The 23,328-nt window shown below is 42.9% G+C and overlaps 1 protein-coding gene across 1 annotated transcript; it reads right to left on the reverse strand.

Annotated features, from left to right (window-relative positions):
* Positions 1-254: 254 nt before the first annotated feature.
* Positions 255-2,321, reverse strand: LOC146072978 (uncharacterized). Its single transcript, XM_083180148.1, has 3 exons — positions 1,835-2,321; positions 1,267-1,335; positions 255-971 (listed from the first exon to the last, which is right to left on the reverse strand). Exons 1-3 carry the CDS (start codon positions 2,319-2,321, stop codon positions 283-285), a joined length of 1,245 nt encoding a protein of 414 aa, XP_083036274.1. The 3' UTR covers positions 255-282.
* Positions 2,322-23,328: the final 21,007 nt, after the last annotated feature.

Raw genomic sequence — 23,328 nt, forward strand, 5'->3', positions numbered from 1 at the left:
AGAGCCTGCTGGAATATGTAGATGCACAACCTTTGCCAGCCAAGGAGATACCCCACACAACTTTAGTGCAATCCCATTGTCATATACCATTGCAATATTTTAGACTGCACACAATAATTGCTTAAAAATTAATACACAAACACAATGGTATGCGGCTAGACATTTTTACTTCTGTCTACTTTGTCAGACGCAATCTGCATTTTTGCAGGTGAAAAATAACAACTCTGGGGGCATATTACAAGATGATTGGGAATGGGAAAAATAATGAAACATATGTAGGAGCTACCTTCTCCCAGCATCAGGCACCCCTACACCACTTCTAGACCCTGTACCAAGCCCACCACGGGTCCTAACACTCCGACGGGGTGGGGAAGTGGGGGAGCCACTTATTGGGGTGCTGGATACACTGCTGAGGGTGGATGCTGTGCCACCTCCCACATTGGCTTCCAGCTGCTGGATTTGGGCCTGCATAGCTAGTAAGGCATTAGTCTGCGCTGTGCATGATTGGGTGAGTGCAGCAATACTTTGCGCCAGGCTGCCAATATGCCTATTCTGCTCCCTTACAGCAGCAGTTAGCTCAGCAAGACGGGTGTCAATGCTGTTAGCAATGCGCACATGAGTGCCTACACCTACCCGTACACTACGTGCCATTTTCCGTAACTGAAGGAAGGTGTCACGCATGTACCCCTGGATATTACCTATTTGGAGGCTTTGGGAGGCCATGAATTCTATCTGTTTTTCCTTGAAATTAACCAAGGAGTTAGCTACTTGGGAAGCCGAAGCGGCTGTATGGGGTGTGTTGGTGGGTGGGGGTGGGTTGGGAGACACCCCACTTGGGGGAAGATCACTCTGTGACGAGGTCTGTATTTCTTCCTCTGCCGCAAAGGTGTCGACTGGTTCAAGAATGATGTCCATTTCGTCTAGCACCATCATTGAAGAATCTGTTTGGTTTGACCCTAGTTGTATAGCACCTGTGGATACAGAGAAGAGGTAAGTACTCATGCATATATAGGCCACACTGTCCTCTATACTGTTTTACATAGGGCTTGAGATGCTGGACGCAAATACCTAGGGGTGTTATGTACTTACACATGTACCCCGATACAGCATGTAACATTCACATTAATAATATGTCACATGCGTAGCTCAGATGACATTCATTTCCGTTGCAATGTAGCAACAGGAGTTGAATGTGGTATGAGATATTGTTGAGGTGACATGGGTGTGTGTACTGTATGTGTAATGGTGTGTTTTTTGTTCATTTACCTGCTTCCGCAGATTCTGCAGCAACGGGCCTTCTGGTCTTGGATGCGTGAGCACTTCGGGATTGACAATCTGTAGAAGGAAAGATGGGCAGGCATTATGGACCTTGCAATGGGGAAGCATTTTGTGCAAACAGGCATTGAGATGACAATAATGGACAATACCCTTTGGACAAGGACTGCTTTATTTCTTTGGCACCATTTTGTTTTGGAACCCACAGATTTTTCTGTGACATTAATAATATTACACTATTGTACACATGACAACTATTGTATAATCTTTGCTATGTAGGCATGGCAGCTAAACCACCAGTACACCTCTGGGTTTTTGTCCACATACATGTTAGGCTGCTAGAAAGAATGTTAAAGTGTTAATCAATGTGAGCAGTTGTGGAACTACAAGGCCCAGCATTATCAGCAATTTTAAAGGAGTAGCAGGCAATTTATTGTGCATGACCTTGCTGGGCTATGTAGTTCCACAGCAGCACTTTACTTAGCATAACAATACAAGTGAACATTATAGTTATAATACATTAGCATGTATGTTTAGGATTGCATGTGGTCACACTTACCAGCTCTAGATGGCGTTTGTGGCCTATCGGTATCCGCCACGTGCATGCCAGGCAGGACCTCAGGGGGGATGATGCGCTTCAGCTTCACCTCATACGAATTGTAGCACACAGTGGTGGGGCTTCCTCCTCCAGTCTTGGTGGCCTCCTCCAACTCCATGGCCATTTTATTCTTCAACTGCCTTTTGATGTCGTTGAATCTCTTTTTCACATTGCGGACCAGGCGCTTGTGCTGACTCACAGCGTTCACCGCCTGGGTGATGTCCTTCCACATAGCCCTTTTGCGCTGTGCAGTGGTCTTGTGGTGAGATTTGCCAAGCAAACGCTCAAACACTGGCAGGATAGCCCGGACAAGTGCTGCATTTTCTTCATAGGAAAAACGCACCTTTCTGCCACTTTTGGTGCGGCCAGCTTCAACCTCCTCCTCCTCCTCCTCCTCCTCCTCCTCCTCCTCATTTTCAACACCAGCCATGTAGCCCTCCTCCTCCATGGCAGTGTCTTCCTCCTCCTCACCACCATCTGCCTCCACCTCTGACATGTGGCCCTCCTGCAGCTGGTGTGGGGTATGGTCAAGGTCTTGGCTGTAGGATGGGGATGCCAGCGGATCCTCCACCTCCTCCTGCTGGGGCTGGACGCCCAGGGCCTGGTGTGGGGCTGCCCTTGCTGTGGCCATGCTGCCTGCCACACTGCTGCCTCTCACACTTGTCTAGCTGCTGCCACTGGTCCCTCTGCCACTGGTCCCTCTGCCACTGCTCCCTCTGCCACTGCTCCCTCTGCCACTGCTCCCTCTGCTACTGCTTCCTCTGCCACTCCTCACTCTGCCACTCCTCACTCTGCCACCAACACCTGTTCCTGAACGCACACTGCCACTGCTCCTCTCCATGCTCCTTACTTCCTATCAAAGAGTGAAATGGCGCCAATGCCCCTTTATATAGGGGGTGTGATGCATAATGGAGGGGACACAGGTGGGCCAATAGGTTGGGGGGTTCTTACTCATGCGGAGACAGTTTTGTATATCGCACTCCGGTTGGTCCAAAAATCGCACATGACCGGCGGAAGAATTCGCACTATTTTGTTACTTAAAAGCGCACCACTTCGCCGCAAATCGCACCTATTCGCACTTTTCAGCCTCCAAAACGCATCACATTAAATATGCGAATTATGACTGAAAAGTGCGATTTGTAAAAGTGCGATTTGCGGCGATGTGGTGCGCTAAAAAAACATGCGCATTTATGTGCAAGCATAGAATGTCACCCATCATGTCTAAAAAAGGGGCAGACTAGATGGGCCAAGTGGTTCTTATCTGCCGTCACAATCTATGTTTCTATATTTCTATGTTTAAATATTTTGGAGTGAACTGTATACAGATACACTGATACTGACATTACAAGAATAGAAGAAAAAAAAACAACACAAAAATATGGGACAAATCAGCACAGCTTTTTAGCCTGTACCTGTATGTAACAATTGCTCAGTAGGTATATGACCAATCAATGGATTATTAACACACACATTACTATTGTACAAATTGTATTGCAGTTACAATTACTTTTTGTTCTGTATGCTGGTCACTGGTGCTTTTTATATTATATTGTACTTACTGTTCACCTTCTGGCATATGGCTCACAAATACGCACTGCATATTATTATTATTATTATTATTATTATTATTATTGTTTATTTATATGGCGCCACAAGGGTTCTGCAGCTCCTGACAATACATAGATGATTAAAAGAACAAAGCAAGAAAATAGTGATTTACAGTACAAATGCAAATTAGGACAAGTACATGGAAAAAAACAGTGGCAGCAGCAGACACTGAGGCAATTATAACAGTGGCAGAGATATGTTCTGAGAAAAGCACATGAGGAGAGAGGGCCCTGCTCGTTAGAGCTTACATTCGTGCGCATGCACGATCATTCGATAATCGTTTGGGCTGCGGCAATATAATATAAAGAGCATCGGTGACCAGCATACGGTACAAAAAGTAGTTGTTACCTACAGTATAATCCCATTCTCCTTACAGAACCATATTTATTTATGATGCAATTCTACATCATTAATTGTGGTGTATATTATTATATAATTATTTCATTTTGTTTAAAACTATATGAAATATGGAATGTTAGCTCTTTAAATAGAAATTATAGTAATTACTAATTAATGACTGTTAACACCAAAAACCACCAATTTTCTAAAGTTATATATAGGTTGCTGTAATGTATGGCATGGTACATAAAGCTACCCCTTGTGACCAAGCACATCAGCAAGATAATAAACGATTCCTGATGATTGCTACATAACAGCTATAATACAGGATCTCCTTACTAGCAACTTGCACCTGCAAGTCTGGATATCAGAAAATGAAGAATGCCAAAGAGGAAGATATCCTTGTTGTACTTAATGCACGTGGCAGCTGTGGAACTTCTAAGACACCACCGCCACAGTTTGACTTGATGGGATGGAAAGTGGCTGTTGGTGGCAGTGTGGGGTTTTGGGGGGGATTAGGTTGAGGCCTTACACCAGCCCTGTAAATACCTGTCACCTCCTTCTTTGTTACTGGGAACTACTGTAGCATGGACGAGTATCACTCCTTCTACCACAGATGTTTCTATCTCACATTGGTTGCATTAGAAATCTTTTGGCAATGTCTAAAAGTTCAGGACTCTATAGCATAGCTCTAGTGAGGTGAAGCATATTTTTAGTGCCATTAACTGTCATTTTTTCCAGTCCCCTCTTGACAATTACACCCATTATGCTCATCTCGCAGGGGAGACCTTTACTCACATAACAGTAATGGCCACTTAGGGCTTATGCCTTGACCAAGAAAGGTATGCTTACTTTACTGTCATGCAGGTCTAAACATAGAGTGACACACTACACTTTACATAGCCTTCTTTAGCTTTTCTCCCTCCTTTCTATGTATCATTAATTGAGCCTTTCTTTTTTTATCCCTTTCCTAAGTGCTTTGCACTTTGGCTACATAGTCTAGGATCTGTGATTTATTCTCTGCTCTTTAACCATTTTAGGATTTCCAGCTATAGACAGAAGTGTATTATGAACCTATGTCACAGGAGAACATTGTTTAATTGCAGTCACACACCTGATCAAAATACACAGTGTATAATAGACATTCATATAGCATTCAACTGCTATGTACATTAACCAAAAAGGGAAATGGAGTTTCTACATAAAGATTTCCATGAAAACTCATGTACCGCAATAGTGATATCACCCAGATTTCCTAAAGCCTGAGAAAGGGTCTATCAGTTGCTATAGTTTGACCCTACATCTTAGTCTGAATCAATCCTGCTCTCTGCCCTGTTGCTTTTTGATTTAGTGCAGGGATGGCCAAACGGGTCCTGGAGGTCTACCAATGGTCTATGGTTTCCCAATCCCCTAGCTGGTGCACAGCTACAGTCATTACTAACTGTCACATTTTCAAACATGCTGCATTCATTCCTACTATAGATCCACAGGTTGCCTGGAAAACATCAACTGTTGGTAGATCTTGAGGACAGGATTTACTTGATTAGCGCAAGTAAAGTCACAGTGCATCAGAACACATCTGTAAGAACACAGAACCACTAGATCGGGATAGGTCAGGCTAATTGACAGAGGGCATAAGAGACCCGCCCCCTGTCATCAGCTGATGTCACTAAGATGGCGGTGCCCAGCCGCCGGAGCTGTCCCCGCAGCACTAATCAACCCCCCTTAGCATGCCAGGTTCTAAGAAATGTGGCCACACCAGACATCTTTTTTGCTCTTTGCATAAATTAAACAACTGGAAGCAACAAAACTACTCTGCTAGGTTACACTGTTCAATTTTGTGTGTGACATATGAAAATAACTGAGTCTGAATCTGTGTATAAAATGTGTTACTGTGCAGCAGCTGACACTTTTTTTTTTTTGAATCAATAGTTTTTATTGAAATCATTTGTTCTGTTAACCATGGAAGGGAGAAGGGTACAGATAGAAAAGGAGATTATGTAGGGGTACAAGGGATGAATAAAAGAACAAGTCTGTATACAAAACAATATAAAACAAATATCACAGTAAACCAATATATAATAAACTTACACATCCATCTTGATATATAATACAAAATTCAATACATTAGTCTGCATCAAATATAAAATTGGCATCATCTCCAGACATTACATACTCATACCAGCTGAACCATTTTAACAGTGGAGATTTGTCTTGGGTTAACCATCTGATAGGCAAAATTGTTTTTCCATACGATTTTAGAAAAAGTGGGAGTCTTCCCAATTCTGGGCTATTGCGGCTCTCATAGCAATGAGAATATGGACTAAGATATAAAGGGGGAGGGGCAAATCACTTGGGCAAACATGTAAGAGAGCAATAACAGGCAAAACTGGGACAGTTACCCATAGAATAGTAGAAACTAGATTTAAAATATCAATTTTGGGACATGTCCAAAAAATATGAAAGATGTCACCCACTTCTGTACAGTTTTTCCAACATACTGTAGCTTAGACTCTGAGGGCCATACTTTGTGTAATTTAACAGGTGGAAAGTAAAGAAATGCTTGAAATGCATTTTAATGTGATTATTGCATTTAGACATAGTATGAGATGAAAAGTAAATCAACTGCCATTGTTTCGGGGTAAAAGTGCAATTCAAATCAAATTCCACTGTTAATTTCTAAATCCACCCAAGTTTTTATACCAATAGTTAGAGACTAGTCACTGATTTACGCTACTAGACATGCGAGCTGGAACGTCCATATTTCAGGGAATTCTAGGCCACCATATTTCGTAGTTCTAGTTTATTATATGCTATTCTAGGTTTCTTCTTCCAAATATATCTTAGTATTACCGAATGCAATTGTCATGGCCCGCCTGCCGGCAGGCGGGGGTCGCGGCTACTCACCGCGCCGCTCCCTCCGCTCCTGGCAGCTGCTGGGTCTGGCAGGCAGCTCCCCTGGTGTCCAGCGGTGCCCGTGCTGCTGGGACAGCTCCGGCGGCTGGGCACTGCCATCTTAGTGACATCAGCTAATGACAGGGGGCGGGTCTCTTATGCCCTCTGTCAATTAGCCTGACCTATCCCTGTGCTGCTGGGCTCATAAATCCCAGCAGCTGCGGAGTGCCTGTGCTGGTGCAACTTCTAAGTTGCATGCACTCGGATCTAAGCCATTATCAGAAGCTGTAAAGCACTCCAGTATTCCTGAGTCATCATAGGCGTGCGCAGCACCGTCAAATATATATAGTATAGTGCAAATCTAATGCAGGTTGCATGAATTGTATGCAAATAGTACAGAGATAGCAAAGATTGCATAGCACTCGAATCTTAAGTCGAATAGCAAGGGAATTGACCATGTGTACACAGCATAACACTGCCAATCAGGCGTGTCTACTACCATCTATTGGCACTCGCTACAATATAAAATGTCCCTTTGCCACACCATAAGCATCTGTCTATTTCAGTTTTAATCTTCTAATTACCCTGTGTAACATTGCATGCAAATAAAGTAAAAAAAACATATATGAATGACACAGGTATGTAGTGATATGACAATGGTCTAGTACAATTAACAATGCATAACACACATAATTGATTGATGGACGCTTCTTTTAATATAATATAGTTCTAATAAGCAAAGTTCTTTGGTAAAAGGTATTTCTGGTATTGCTAGGGAGGTGTTCATTAGGGTGTTCACAGCATTAGGGGGTGCACTCAATGTGCACACGCCTAAGTGAGTCATCCTGGTTGTTCCATTGTACCCGCAACTCTTTTCCTGCTTATCCAGAGTTCCCGACCCCAAACACCCGCTGTGACAGCAATTGAACGAAAAACGAACGAAAAAGATACATTAACTTTGGGAGTATTGCCATTTTAAAAACTGCTAATCTACCCAGCCATGATATCTCTAAACTCAACCAGCGATTCAACAAAGATTCTATTTGAGCTTATACAACTTTTTTTTTATATTCAGCAAAAGCTTCTGCAATGTTAGATGGATTAAGTGATTATTTCCATCAGTTAAATAGATGTGTTTAATCCTATTTTGCATCTGGTGTTCTCTCAGTTTATGGGCAAGGAAAGAACCAGATCTATTTCCCAACGTATAGAATTTCTGTTGTAATTTAAGGTACTGTATACATGTTGCATGCGACTAAGGAATAATTTTTGAAGCTGGTTGTGAATGGAGACTAATTCCCGTTTTATAAAATGAGATGGCTTGGCTCTATTTAGAGATTCCACTTGAAGTATGTGAGTTTCAAGTTCTTCCTGATGTTTCATAGATTTTTTTCTTCAACCTCGCCCCAATTTTTATGATAGACCCTCGCAATACAGCTTTTAATGCACACAAATGAACCAGGATAGACAGGTAAAGGGCTGAATTTGTAGCCAATTAGGAGGATAGTGCCTTAGAAATGACCACTTGAGCCTCAGATGAGGTTAGTATATACTCTGGCAGTCTGTACAGACAAGGTGGTGTTGAGTTCCAAGACCAGGTTACAACGGCATGATCAGATCAAACTACAAGTATAAAAGATGTTCTATTGGTATGTTGTAATGTCACTTGTCTTCTAGGATCAAATCTATATAGGAGTAAGAATTGTGAACATGGGAGTAACAGGTAAAATCTTTAACCGTTAAGAATTTTATATGTCAGACATCGTACAGGTCAAAATCAATCAAGAGTCGGGTCAAGAGGGTTTGGGAGTGTTGGCATTTGGGAGAAACGCTACATTTCCAGATTTATCCAATCTCTCATCGAGGACTGTTTGGAATATCCCATAAGAACTACATGACCTTTCTGAACTTTCTGGAGAGTTTCAAACAGTCTTCTCAAAAAAGCAATTTGATTAGAATTAGGAGCATACAAATAGATAATGGTGGTGTCTTGGTCTTACAATTATCCCGAAAATGGACCGAGTTGTGGATTAATATAGCTACTCTACATCTTTTATGTGGAGCATTTGCAAAATAAGATATGGGAAAGCAGGCGTTATAGAAAACAAAGGTGAGGAAGCCATGAAATTAGTCTCTTGAAGAGCAACCACCTTAGCTTTTTCTCTATGAAACGTATCTAATGCTTGACATCTCTTGTTTGGGAAGTTTAAGCCATTTACAGTCAATGAATAAAATGTAACCTTCGGGAGGCCTAAAATACAAAAGCTGGTATGTTAGATAGATAAAAGAGTATACAAGCTTGAGAGAAGGGGGAAAAAGTCCTCTCAAAATAAAGATTAGTACAAACATGAGAAAAGAAAACAACAAATATATTAGGCAAAGAAAAACAGAACAAACTGAAACAACCCTAATATTCAAAACTTAGCGACAAAGCCAAAAACATTGGAAGAGTGGCCTCTATTAGGCCCCACTCAAACAGTCTAAACATTAAACAGTCTGAATGCCCCCTTACACTAGTTCAACTTATCTGAGGGATACATTGGACCTGATTGACTGTGAACTTCCCCAGCAGCTTTCCTGGAGTGCTACATGAGATTTGTCATTTGATGTGCATTTTTTTACATGCAATTTGGTCCAATATATTGCAAGAGATTTATCTGGTCAAATTGCATGTGTACAGATGGCAGGTCCAAGGGGATGTCCAGCTTGCAAAAGAGCATTGGCGGTTTTTACCAAGGTAAAATCCGCCACTGTGTGAGCCAGATGCAGTCTGTGAGACTGCACTGGCTTCACTGTGACTTGTAGTGACTTCCGATTGGAAGTCTCAGTGCGCAACTGCGGGGCAGCCCCAAAACCAGGTTCTGCACATGAGCAGTACCACGGACGATACTTACAAGGGTAAGAACCGCAACTGCAAATAAGAAGAGAAGTATGAGCTATACCTCAACATGCCATGCTTTAGGCTATATACCTCAAAATATATACTGTACCTACAAGCAGTTGTACAGTACATGAGTCATGTACTAAAATGGTATGTGATTCACAGCACAACAATTAGATTATTTATTAAAAATAGCTTGTTAACTTAAATTTTGCGTTAGGTCTGATTTTGACAAAGAACATATGTGTGTGAACAGATGAAAAAAGTTACATACATACATAGCTATTATGAACAGTTATTTTTTTAAGTGTTTTGAGGGTTTTTTGTGTTCACTGACAAAATACCATTAACAGCAATTAAAAAGATTTTTTTCCATGTCTCTGTGTTTATCCTCTATTTTAAACAAAAAGCAATTAAGAAGGCACAAAACATTCCACGTTTAGCTTAGTGCTGCAAGTATGACATTGGCAGAAGATAAAATTAGCTGGGGGTACATGTCTGGCAGTGTTCCCTATAAAGGGAGCAATCTGGGAATTAAAAAAGTAAAAGCCTAATCTAGAAAGATCTTAAGTTTTAACAGTGGAATTGAGAATATACAGTTCAGTACAACCCTGCACAATGGATTTTTCCTATCAGGGTCTGCTTGGTTAGTCTACACTGCACAATGATATTGTGAAATTAATGCTATAAGGAAACTCATTCTTAAGCTTTTTTATCTGTTGTATTAATATTATCCCCACACTTTGGTATATTATATGACAGTTGTACAACAATTAAAAACTATTTTATAGTGTATCATGTAGGGTTCCTTAGGCGGTTATTCTAGTCCATTCGGTCCTCCGTGCATTCGCACGGAGGACCGATGGTGCACGTCTGCGCATGCATGATTCTGCGCATGTGCACCCATGACGACGTGCAGGGGACGGAGAAGGGCGGGGGGTGCCCGGTGACGTGGGTGCGGGGGGCTGGCCGCTGACATCACTGGATGTCAGCTGCCTGCCCATATCTGTGCCAGCGTGCACACATATGTAAGTGACTTAAAAGTCACTTTTATATGCGGTGACCTTCCACATCTTTCGATGGTCGCCGACCATCGAAAGATGTGGGCAGTTACCCGAGGCATGCGAATGCAGCCTGTATGGGCGAACCCACACTGCGAGGGGGGAAGGCGGGTGGGCGTCCATTCGGCAGGAGGGGTTTGGTGGACTCACAAGGCTGCAAATTCGTAGCCTTGCAAATCAACCAGAATAACCCCCTTAGTTTCTGTTAAGTCTTCGGAGTAGTAAGTTAATAAGTTGTGTTGTGTAATAATGTAAGTTAAGTCATCCTATAATCAAATAACGTTGACAGAGAGAAAGAAGCCAGAGACTTGCATGCTTGAGCTACCCTGTAATACCACTTGTCATCTCCCCAAGAAGTTCTAAAGACTTTTAAATGAAATTACTGTAGCTTCAATATACAAACACTTATCACTTTCTTCTTTTGCAGTAAGTTTTCCATTTTACTAATTACACTTTAAGCTCTCCCGGCCATAGACTTTTTCCCCTTTTTTTTCCTTTGTTATTGAGGCATACACCCTGTTTGTGAGTTCTTGTCCTACTCAGGTACTCTCTTCCCTTGTCACTAATATTATACTGTTCTGCACTGCTATATAGAAATATTTAATATGTACTGTTTTATATGTTAGAAGAGTAAAATCTTACTATTTTCAAAACGCCTCCACCAGAAAATGAACAGAATAGCATATGAATTTATTTTCAGAAAGAGAAAGTTACTTTAGTAAATTCTTATTTTATTTTAAGATACATACATTATTTCATTTTAGGATAACCTGGGTTTAAATTTTAAGACCCGGAATTTTTGTGGGTCTCCAATCTCTTGTCTCTGTTTCCACTGTACTGTATTCCTGTTTTTTTTTCCGGGTGGACACCGTTTCCACTGGATTGAAAAATCCAGAAAGCAAGGCAGTGGACAGGGATTGGTGGGCGGCCATCGTGCGGGAATTGTCCAGTGTACAGCGGGGGCAGGAACTGGCAGCATACGGGGATAGGCAAGCAGCGTGCAGTGACCGGCGGGCTGCTAGCAGGTGGCCGGGCAGGGGTGGCTGTTTGAAAATCCCAGAGCTGCTTCCACTGCTTGTTACCTGGAAATGACCCACTAAAAACCCTGGGTAAAAATCCTGGCTTACTTTACATGGGATTTTTAACTTGTCACCATTTCCCCTGACGAAAATCTTGGGTACTGTAGGTGTGCATTCATGTGCATTTGGGATTTTTATGTTATGGGGAAAAAGGTATGAGAGAGCAGTAACCTATTAAATAAAGAAGTACAAGTACATGAGTTTTAGAAATATGCTATAGAGGGAAACTTTGAGGAACAAAGAGTGATTCCCCACTAGCCAGCATTAGTCTTTACCAGCCAGTGCTAGTTGAACTTGAACCAGAGAAACATGACACATGGGGTCTCAGTAACATGGAGCCAGTCAGCACAGAGCTGAAACTCCTATCAAATTCAATCTTGCAATAACACCCACTCCGCAATGAAGCACTGCACATACATAATATTCTGGGGGCAGTGGCATGTTTCTAATCTGTGCAGTGTGCCATTTAAAAAAAAATATGTTATTGAGGTGCTGGAAATTACATATCGGTAAGAAAGTACATTATGACCATGTATAGATCATGTGCGTCAGTGATAACATAGTTTTGAATTTTCACCTTTTAGGTTCAGAACATGAAAGTACAGTATGAATTGGTGTTTCTTGAAGTGTTCATGCACTATCTAATAGAGAGAAAAGGTAATAACGGTCCGGGCAGCTGTAGTGAACACTTGAAGATGACTTTATCAGAATCCAATATACTGTACAGGGCTTTTTTCCATTTTTTTCCAGATTCCCACGATGAAGGCAGCAGCAGTGCAGGAATTGCCGAAAAAATGTCCACGGCAAAATTTGCCCGGAGTTCTGCGCATGCGCAGTAGAGTCTGAGTCTTCTAGTGCTAAGGCTCAACTACAATTTGCACTAGTGCTGTGCTGCAGCGGTGGCTGAGAGAGGATGGTGCCTGAATGGAGGTTGCTGCATAAGGGCCTCCTTCTCTCCTAAAACACCACTTTGCCTGACGGTCAAGGCCATGCATCTATTGGCAAACTAAGCATTTCAAAACAAAAAGTGGATTTAATCCCCACACCAGCATTCCCACCATACTTTGTCCAGGGGCCACATGGTCAGGCCATGTACCAGGGATGGCCATTGGAGTGTTAACCAATGGTGGAAAACCTTGATGGTATGAAACTATTGACATGGGACCCATGAATGTTTTCACCTACTGTACAATGGTTATCCCCACTCTATCACTTACCAAAAGTATTTATCATTGATGGTTAACTATCAATGGCCAATCATCACAACATACAATACACACAGCATTAATGACAATGACATAGTTTAAACATCTGTAAACAATTCTCATATAATACCAAAATCCATTTATACCTATAAAAGTAAGTTTGTGTTAATTACTTTGTTGTAAATCCCTTCATTTTTTTGGCTAGTATTTTATACTGTCATCAAGTTTTGATCAATGCTTTCTACATATGATATTAACTTGCTGTTCTGCTCGGGTCTACTGTACTCATGTAGTGTTCGGGTCAATATGACCAGTATCAGAAAATTATGCTTTTCATTAATTTTCAAATGAGGGATATTCTCCAAACTTTTATTAAAGTAAATAAACATTCAGATAAACAAAACAAACAAAAGTTACAAACCTTTTTGTAAAGTTGTTTTACTGCTTTGCACAATTTGGGCAATTATATGTTACATAGGATATACAAACATGTTTATTTAATTTGATAATAAGGTACTTGTTTCCTAGCACGGCGCCCATCGCATACCATACTTAGTGGTGTGTGAGGCGTGCGATGCGATATTCATGTTAAATTAACAGGAGTGCTTGTACAAGGAAATATCGCATATCATTGCATGACAGCAAATGGCATGCGATGCGATTTTTAATTGTTCAAGCACCCTGATGGGTGTTTACAATGTTAAATGCACCCCCATTGTCAATGCCACCCCCACTATCAACGCCAACCTGAAGTGTGGCGAGTGGCAGTACGCGTCCTTCGACCTTTTCTTACCCCCACTATCCACGTCGGCGTGGAGTTGATTTTAGATAGTGTGGCGAGCCCTAAGCATGGCGAGCCCAGCGGAATACGAGCTCGCCACACTATCTAATATCAACTCCACGCTGATGTGGATAGTGGGGGTATGAAAAGGTCGGAGGATGCGTACCGCCACCCCTCGCGGGCTCGCTGCGCTCGCCACACTTCGGGTTGGCATTGATAGTGGGGGTGGCCTTGCCACTGGGGGTGCATTTAACATTGAAAGCACCCATCAGGGTGCTTGTACAATTAAAAATCGAATCGCATCGGTATGCATTGCATGCCACTATATTGCATGCGATGCGATTGTATAAGATGTACAGTACTACGATCAAAATATTGGGGCGCCGTGCTAGGAAACAAGTACCGATAATAATAATAATAATAATAATAATGCAGGTTGAGTATCCCTTATCCGTACATTCAAAAACACAAATATTGTCAGATTATTTTGGGTTTTTTTGTTTTTGTTTTCCTCCAGCCTTTTTTTCATAGTTATCTCTTCCCCTGGCGTCCACGTCAGGCTTCAGGACCCTCTTTAGCAGCATCTCCGGTCCCAGGGGTGCATTGCGCGAGTGCGTGGGCACAATGCACCCCTAGGACTGCTGATGAGGATCCTGAAGGGCGCCGTGGATGACGGGGGACACCGTGGATGCCGGGGGACCATTGGAGCACCACCAGGGGACCAAGGAAGTATGTTAAAAAAATTCCAAAAACCGGAAAAATCCCTTATTGGACCCAATTGGACTCAAAGTGCTTTATATTTGCCAGTACAGCAAAAAAAAAAAAACAAGGTTAACAGTGGATATATTCGTGAAATGCATGAGTTAACAGATAAGTCTTGAGTCTATACAGTATGTTCTTCATAGTGTCATAACTCTAGTGTCCGTGGCATATATTTTCTTGAGGAAATGTGGTCTTGAGTGTTTTTCCAAGCTCTTCCTAAAATATTCCCTTCTTATTGTTTCAGTTGGGGTTTATGGAAGTCCATAGGACAAGGCATTGTATAAAAATTAAATATTATCAGTGGCCATCAGTTGGTTTTCCGTTTGCAAGTGTACGTGTTCACAAGTTGATGTAAGGTATCCACTGCACCTTTTGTCGCGTGATAGTCCAAAATTGTGTTTGGTTTCTTGTCTGACCTATCACTTATATTTTTTGTCTTTATGTGAATAAATGTTTGAAAACATGAAAAGATGACATATTAACCAGAAAAGGTCATATTAACCAGAACAATACATTAGTACAAACTACTTCAATAACTTGAAAAAAAAAGAATAATAATAAAAAATGTGTTTGCTCACAACAGCTATTAGCGCCCCCCCCCCCCCCCCCCCCCCCCCAAAAAAAAACAAAAGTCATAAAATTTGCAAATTATAATGACATAAATAACAAATTTTGTTTTGGGTCAAATAGACCCAAACAGAACAGCAGGGTTAATGTGTTGCAATACATCAGTGTCTCTCTCACTTGGGGCCAGATGCTTTAAGCTTCAAAAGTGATAGACTGCAGTGATAAACAGCCAGCTAATCAGCTCTTACCTGCCATGTCACAGACTGTGTTTGAAAAATGTCAGACATGAGCTGATTGGTTGGTTGGTTGTCATTCTCCATTTTATAACTTTCGAAGCTTAGTGCATCTGGCCCTTAATCAGCTCTGATTTTTGCGGTTTTCCATATGCATGTACATGTGATTCAAACTTTTTTTACTTGCCCACTTATCAAGGAATACAAACAACTCATAACCTGTTGAGCTAATTAACCTAACACTTCCCCACCACCACTAGGACTGGAGGTGTTCCTTGGAATTCCTTAGTAAGATATGGATTGTCTGGTCTGCTGTGATCAAATGGTGAAGGTATCAGATGCAACATGTGTTGATTAAGAAAATTACTATTTACCTGGGACGTGCAGTGAAGTAAATGGCTGAGGAGTCCCTGGCAAGTATCAGAGCCAGATTTGCACACAATTCATGAGCCCTGGGGTACATATTGGCATTATACACATATGCAGCTATACTGTATATACTGCTGGAGATCTGCTGAGTTTTGATAAGAGATGTGCAGAAAAGGTAGCCAGGTGAGGCACTGCCTCACCTGCCATTGTCTATTTACTCCAGAGTTTTGACTATAAAAATTATTAGAATAATAAAAATAAGATTTTTTTTCTATTTTCTTTGTATTGTTGACATATTTTCTGCCTCACCTGCCATTGTCTATTTACTCCAGAGTTTTGACTATAAAAATTATTAGAATAATAAAAATAAGATTTTTTTTCTATTTTCTTTGTATTTTTGACATATTTTCTAAATGCAAAACTCCAACATATATGCTAGTATGACAGGAATGGCTGTGCCTCACCTGCTTCACCCCACCGCACGCCACTGCATTTATCCATTTAGAAGTGCAAAAAAGAGATCAGTGCATATATGCCAGTAGGAAGGTCCCAAGATCCCTTTGAAAATAAATTGTGCACTATATTATAAAATAAAAAGGTGTAACAATATTTTATATAAAAAAATAATTTTAATGTTTCTTGTAATACTTAATTTATTGATACAGGTTTTTTTTTTTTTTTTGGGGGGGGGGGGTTGTTTTTTCCCCCTCTGCCCCTTTTTTGCTACTTACTACATCCCCAGGGTATCCATGGTGGGCTTCAGCATCCTCTTCAGCGGCCGGTGATGTCAGCAGCTTGCCAGCAAACTCACGCAATGCACACCTGGAACCGCTGAAGAGGATCCATGGTTGCCCGGGGACAATGTTATATGTTTTATGTTATATAAAACAATAAAAAAAAAATGGAAAAATCCCTTATCCGAAATACTCGTGGTCCCGAACATTTCAGATAAGGGATACTCAACCTGTAACAGCAAAATCACTAAAATGAAAAAGAAAAACTACATAATAGATTGTGCATGCAAGTCACAATTTGGGTCATTAACAAAAAAGATTATAGGGGCCCATACACGGTACAATTGATGGGTGCAATGAGATGTGCGCTCCCATCACACATCTCATCACACAGCTCAAAAAGTATGTGCTGCAAATACTTTTTGTACTAGATCTCATCTCATTGCATCTCATTGCATTGCAAAACCTATGCGATGCAATCTAGTCCAAATTGTATACAATAATTGTACTGTGTATGGGCACCCTAAGAACCCCTGATCTACATAGACATGTAGAAAATGTTAATCTCACGTGGATGCCAAAGGATAACACTAATATTTCCTGCAATATATGATTCTGCCACCAGATGGAATCATGACAGAGTGGTAATACGCATGTCAAATGAGTGACAAGTATGAAGCAAATGCATACAGATCAATCTAAATAACATTACTTTGTATCCTGGCTTAAATTGATGAATCTGCAACGTCTGTAATCTGTATGGAGGTATTTGTCAGTCACTAGTGCAAAAAAAAAAAAAAAACAGAGGCTCAGCTGGTTAGTGCAGAAGTGATTGACTGGTACCACTGCACAGATGTTGTACTGTGTAACACAAAAGATATATAATTTAAAAAGGCAGCATACAGATATTAACTGGGAAAGAGCATGGGGATATACTGTATATTCTTAATATTAACCTTTTTTTAAGCATGATGGTTTACACATACAGTACATCTCTGGAGTGTTTGGGTCTGCTCACATGCAGATTGAGTCCTATGAGATACCAGATCTAAGATGGTGGCAGGAAGTGTATTTTTCCTTCAGATGGCTCCTGTAGGCAAAGCGGCTAAATCCCAAAATGAATTGCTGTGGTGTGAGCAGGTGCTTTGAAAAGCAGCTGTCCCCAGTGGCGGATTCAGGGGGCACGTGCCCCCCCTGTCATTTCATTTTGTAGCTGAGGACCAGGGCTTTCCAACGAGCCCAGCACCGTGTCTCTAGCCCCCCGGGAACCAGAGATATCGCCTGGCAAAGCTTTAACATTTTTTCCCCATAGGATAATATGGTACCCGTCAATTCCGACCCCCACCCCGTTCCGACGGCTGCCAGTTCCCCAACTGGCATCACAGGTGGTTGATCTCATTCAATTCCAAATCGCTGGGCCTTCAATATGATACCAGGCTGGTCCATATCAGTCAATCGGTTCTAGAGATATTGCGTGTAAACCGATTTTTTTATTTTTGAAATGTAATTTCATGGCTGTTCATGTTCTTTGAGGGCAGATTACTCTGGAGCCAAACGTTTCAGTTTCACTGGACCAAAATCATTCGAAGCCCACACAAAAGTTCTTCAATATGATACTTGTCTCATGTAAATGGGTCCGTTGGTTCCGAATATATAGCCGGTTAAATGCAGGGACTAGGATGGTGTAAAAGGGGCCAACCTGGGAATGCATTTTCTGGTGTGAAAGGGATATTATTTCAAATAGCTGGGACCTGCAGTGCTCTGAATACAGCCAGGCTCTGCCACTGTCAGTGGCTATCACTTCTGCCTGGCGGCGGCTGTCCCCCATTTACCGCGAGCATGTATTCCCCTTGGCAATGAGCATGTAATCCCACATGGCAACGAGCATGGAACCTCTGGCAATGAGCATGGAACCCTTGGCAATGAGCATGTAGATAAGCAGCACTTATGTAGCATAATTTTTAATAGGCATTATGGTGTTTGGCATAATACATAATGGACATAATGGCGTGTAATGTGTAATGGACATTATGGTTTAAATGTTTAATGCGCGCCTTTGGAGGACAATGTCCCTGTTTATGAAGCGTATTGTGAATTTTGGCTTAATCTGTGTGACATTATGTGAATTCTGGCTCAATCCGTGTGGCATTATGTGAATTTTGGCTCAATCCGTGTGGCATTATGGGAATTTGGGCTCAATCCATGTGGCACTATGTGAATTTTGGCTCAAACCGTATGGCATTTTATGAATTTGGCTCAATCCATGTGGCATTATGTGAATTTTGACACAATCCATGCGGTATTGTGTGAATTTTGGCTCAATCCGTGTGGCATTATGTGAATTTTGGCTCATTCCATTTGGCATCATGTGTAAGGGGAAAGTATTATGGGGTCTAGTATTTTGTTGCATAATGTGTAGAAGATGTATATGGTGTGGTACACTACACTCAAGGACACACCTCTGTTGAGTGGCCACACTCCCTTTTCCGGAGCGCGCCTTCGGCGCGCACACAACTACATCCTTCACTTTTGTCGCCATGGTGGGCCTGCATACTTTAAATGCCAGGGCCTATTTTTAATCCCATTCCCACCCTCTCTCTGCCGCTCTTTTAGCATGTACACTGGCACCACTAAACTAAACCCCCACCTAAACCCTCTTTTATCATGGTGCCCCCCCTGTCATTTTATCCTGGATCCGCCCCTGGCTGTCCCCGTGATCAGTAACACCTCTACTTTAGTAGCAGTGGGACAGATGTATTTTAAGCCTGGAGAAGAGATTAACTGGAGATAAAGTGGAGATAAAATGAAAGGATATAAAGCAGCAGCCAATGAACTGTGTTTGGAAATGACAGTTGGGAGTTTATTGGCTGCTGCTTTATCTCCTTTCACTTTATCTCCTTTCACTGGGGCAGATGTATTAAGCCTGGTGAAGAGATAAACTAGAGATAAAGTGGAAGGAGATAACGCACCAGCCAATCAGATCCCAACTGTCATATTTCAAACACAGCTGATTGGCTGGTGCGTTATCTCTTCCATGTTATCTCCACTTTATCTCCAGTTTATCTCTTCTCCAGGCTTAATACATCTGCCCCACTTTATCTCATTTATCTCTTCTCCAGGCTTAATACATCTGCCCCAGTGTTACTTACCAATTGCAATGCTGGCTTCTGCACATGTGGGAACTTAGGCCACTCACATGCACAGCTGCTGTTCACACATAGGCCCGATTCACACCTGATCATAGAGCAGCAAATTCGGCTGCTCTGTCAATGGTGGGGCTCTGCGCACCCCCACTGCGAGCGCCTTTGCTGAGATTTTCACCCAACAGGGCGCTCGCACAGTTATTGACAGGCAGGGGGCACTCCGGGGTGGACACCGAGCGTTTCACTGGCGTGCCCACAAAAACGGTGGGTGCACCCAATGGAATGCTGGGTGGGCCTCAGGGAAGCAGACATTCCACTGCCTGCCTGGGTCGGGCAGCTGACGTCACAACCAATTCGTACAACAACATGCAGCTGAAAACTAAGTCCTGGGCTACCTTTTGACTGCAAACAGAGGAATAATCATTCAATGGTAAGTAACCAACAAATGATCTTTCCTCTGTGCAGGCGCTTGTGAGCGGATGAGTAAGCGTACACATCTGCTCATAGCGTAGCAAGGGGATTCGGCCAGCGGGGGAGTGCATTCAGTAGAGCGGAGTTAACCTGCTCACTAGGCTCTAGGCTATGCAGCCTAGCGAGCAGGTCTGAATTACCCCCCATAGTGAGCATGTGTCAGAGGGATTTTCTCTGATCCCCCTTTATAACCCCAGACTTTCTTCCCATAGAAATGATTGAGGTTCTTCTGAAAAGGGCATTTGTTCTTGCAGGCAAACTCTGTAAACGTTGTTTTCTAAGTATGCTCAATATTAGGTGGCCCTGTGAGACCTCTAATAAGGATTGGCCCATTACTGTACACCACTTATGTGTAAACTAGCACTCCTGCATGCGTAATGGCCCATTTTAGTGATGGTAAATATACCCTATATAGACCCAGTGGTTCCCATACTTTGTAAGCAACGGCGCACTAGAGAATTACAATTTTTTTATGGCACCCCCTAGGCAAAAAGTTTCTTATTGAGAAATTCAGAAAATATTACATTAAATAAATTGTGCTTAGATGTCATCCTTAGACTCAATTATCTGTTTGTCCACATATTTTATGATTGGAAGCCACACGCACTGTTTTTTCCTATTACATTGGACATAAATAATTTCAGTTAGTCTTGGACCTCCAACCTGAGGCACACGTGCAAGTGTCCCATGGCACCCCAGAGTTCCTAGGCACACAGTTCGGGAACCACTACTCTAGAGACTTTTGATTTCATAAGAGCATTGCCCTACAGTATATAGGTTATGTAAAACTACCCTTGGATCAGTGGCGTAACTACTGTAAGGCAGCCCCAGCTGCTGCTTGGGGGAGCAAGCCACAGTGGGGTCTGAGTGGGCACCGGCACCCGCTCAACACACTGATATGCTGCTGCCTTTCTCTGTCCACTGGCTGATCACCAGAGGCTAATCAGGCACAGCGCGGTTGCAGCCATGGCAGAGGTGACAAATCCTTCAAATGATTCAATTGACTGTACACAGAGCCGGCTATTGGCTACTGTGTACAGGATGGGTGGGCGGATGGACATGCTAGGGCGGCCTGGGATGCATTGGAGCCAAGGGAAGCAGCAGTGTCTGCTGGTCTCTCTTCCTATCTCCTGCTTCAGCTTCTCCGTTATGCATGTGACGTCATTACATCACGCGCTGGGGAAACATGCTGAAGAGGAGTCGGGGGGGGCACAATTTTTTTGGCAGGGGGGAGCAAAATTTATAGTTACGCCACTGCCTTGGATGCTGACAAAAGTAATGTTCAAGAATTGATCCATCTTTCCATCTATTCCACTAGGCAATAGTCCACACTTTAACAATAGTCGCTTCTGCAATTTTATGCTGATGCTGGTATGTCCTTTTCCTGTTGTACAAGTGTGTGCCTAAATGTGCAATAAATGTGATGCCAACCTAATTCATCTTCAGACCCTGTAGATTCCACCATTAAAACTTGTACCAGCCAATCGCATGTGCAGTTTTTCCATCAGAATATGGCATTCATGACCAACTGAGCGCCTGTGTTCACAAACCAGTTCGGAGACATGCCTACAACACTCCCAAAACACACCATAGCCAATCAGATAAACACAGTGTTCTGTGCATCAATGGGTATTATAAAATCTAACTGTACTGATATTTTGGTAATTATCTTTCCACTTGCATTGCAGCATATGACATACGCAGCTGAAGCGTACAGGGTGGTAGTGAGCCCTATGCCAGCTCTGCACCTTTACGCATTACATCATGATATTGCACTGGCTGGAGCACCCTGACGCCTCTCCAATTGGCTGTACAGGCTACAAAGTGTGTGTGTGTGTGTGTGTGTGTGTGTGTGTGTGTGTGTGTGTGTATGCTCCTGGTGGCAGTTTCCATGCACCCCTCAGACACCCCTAGTTACGGCCATTATGAGTAGTGTCTTATGAATGAAGACAGGTAAGAAAATTATCTTAGATTATAATAGTGATTTCGGTTTCATTTAAAATTGGATGATTGTGGTGTGTCAATTGTAACTCTATATTATCATTACTTATGCCCCTTTCCCACTGCAGGCTTTACATGTGTAAATGCCGTTTTTTTAGCCTTTTTAAACGGCTAGAGCTGCAGTGGGAAAGCTCCAGGTTGCTTTACACGGGTAACAAATACCGGTTTTTGTTACCCGTGTAAAAAGCAGTGTTTTTAACGTGTAAGAGCCGTTTTTTCGGCAGTGGGAAAGGGGTAGCCCTTACACGTTAAAAAAAAAAACGGCATGGGGTCCCCCCCCCACTGCCGTAACCAGCACCAGGCTGAAGGAGCCGGGGCTGGTATTAAAAAAATCAGGAAACCCGACAAATAGGGGTTCCCTGATTTTTTACAACCAGCCCCAGGCTCCAGGTCCGGGGCTGGTTCCCAAAATACGGGGGACAAAATGACTAGGGGTCCCCCGTATTTTAAGAACCAGCCCCAGACCAAACAAGCCAGCAGGGTAATGTCACAGCCGGGGGACACTTATAATATAAGGTCCCGCGGCCAAAACATTCTCCCTACCGACCAGTCAGCCTGGCCAGGGGCCCTGGGGGAGTGGGGACCCCCCCAATAAAGGGGTCCCCCCCCTCCAGGACTTACCTGACCAGGCTGAAGCCTGGTGCTGTCCTCGATGCCCCTGGGCGGTGGGCATCGAGCTGATGGTATGGTGTAAAAAATAGAATAAAAACCATTGTCTTTTACTGGTGAACTATGAGTCCCAGCAAGCCTCCCCCGCAAGCTGGGACTTGGAGAACCACAAGTCCCAGCCTGCGGGGCATTAAAGGGCCCGCTGGGTCTTGTAGCGCCACAGTAAAAGAAAGAGTTAAATAAACACACTGACACACGTGAAAAATAAAAGTTTAATACATACATAACACATACATACTGATACTTACCTATCTTGAGCCCGTAGGTAGCCCTGGTCCTGATGTCCTGGTCCGTGTCGGCGTCTGTATCCATGTCGGCATCCCTGTCGGCGACGGCGTCGGCGGTCCGGAGTCCGAAGAAATCCATTTGGGAAGCTGTGGAAGGAAACCATACTCACCTGTCCCAGCGCGACGTAGTCCAGGTAAGGTCTTTGCAAAAAAAACAAACCGACACCCGAAACCAGACCGGACTGACGGAGACGCACGTGTGTTTGTTTACATCGTGCGGCTCCGCCTCCTGAATGCCGCTATTGGCCGCCTTGCGGCCTAGCGGCTCCTGATTGTCCGCTAGGCCGCAAGGCGGCCAATAGCGGCATTCGGGGGCGGAGCCGCACGATGTAAACACACCGTGCGGCTCTCTGCCTGTTCGCTTGGTTCG

This window comes from Crinia signifera, chromosome 4 (assembly GCF_055691185.1).
Source record: "Crinia signifera chromosome 4, ASM5569118v1, whole genome shotgun sequence".
Lineage (NCBI taxonomy): Eukaryota > Metazoa > Chordata > Amphibia > Anura > Myobatrachidae > Crinia > Crinia signifera.

Bases quoted from the DNA above. Each gene is read 5' to 3' on its own strand.
- LOC146072978 (XM_083180148.1), bottom strand. From the start codon at position 2,321: ATGGAGGAGGAGGGCTACATGGCTGGTGTTGAAAATGAGGAGGAGGAG. The intron at 1,336-1,834 runs GTAAGTGTGACC...TTCCTTCTACAG, and splicing joins ACAAACGCCATCTAGAGCTG to ATTGTCAATCCCGAAGTGCT. The intron at 972-1,266 runs GTAAATGAACAA...CTGTATCCACAG, and splicing joins TGCAGAATCTGCGGAAGCAG to GTGCTATACAACTAGGGTCA.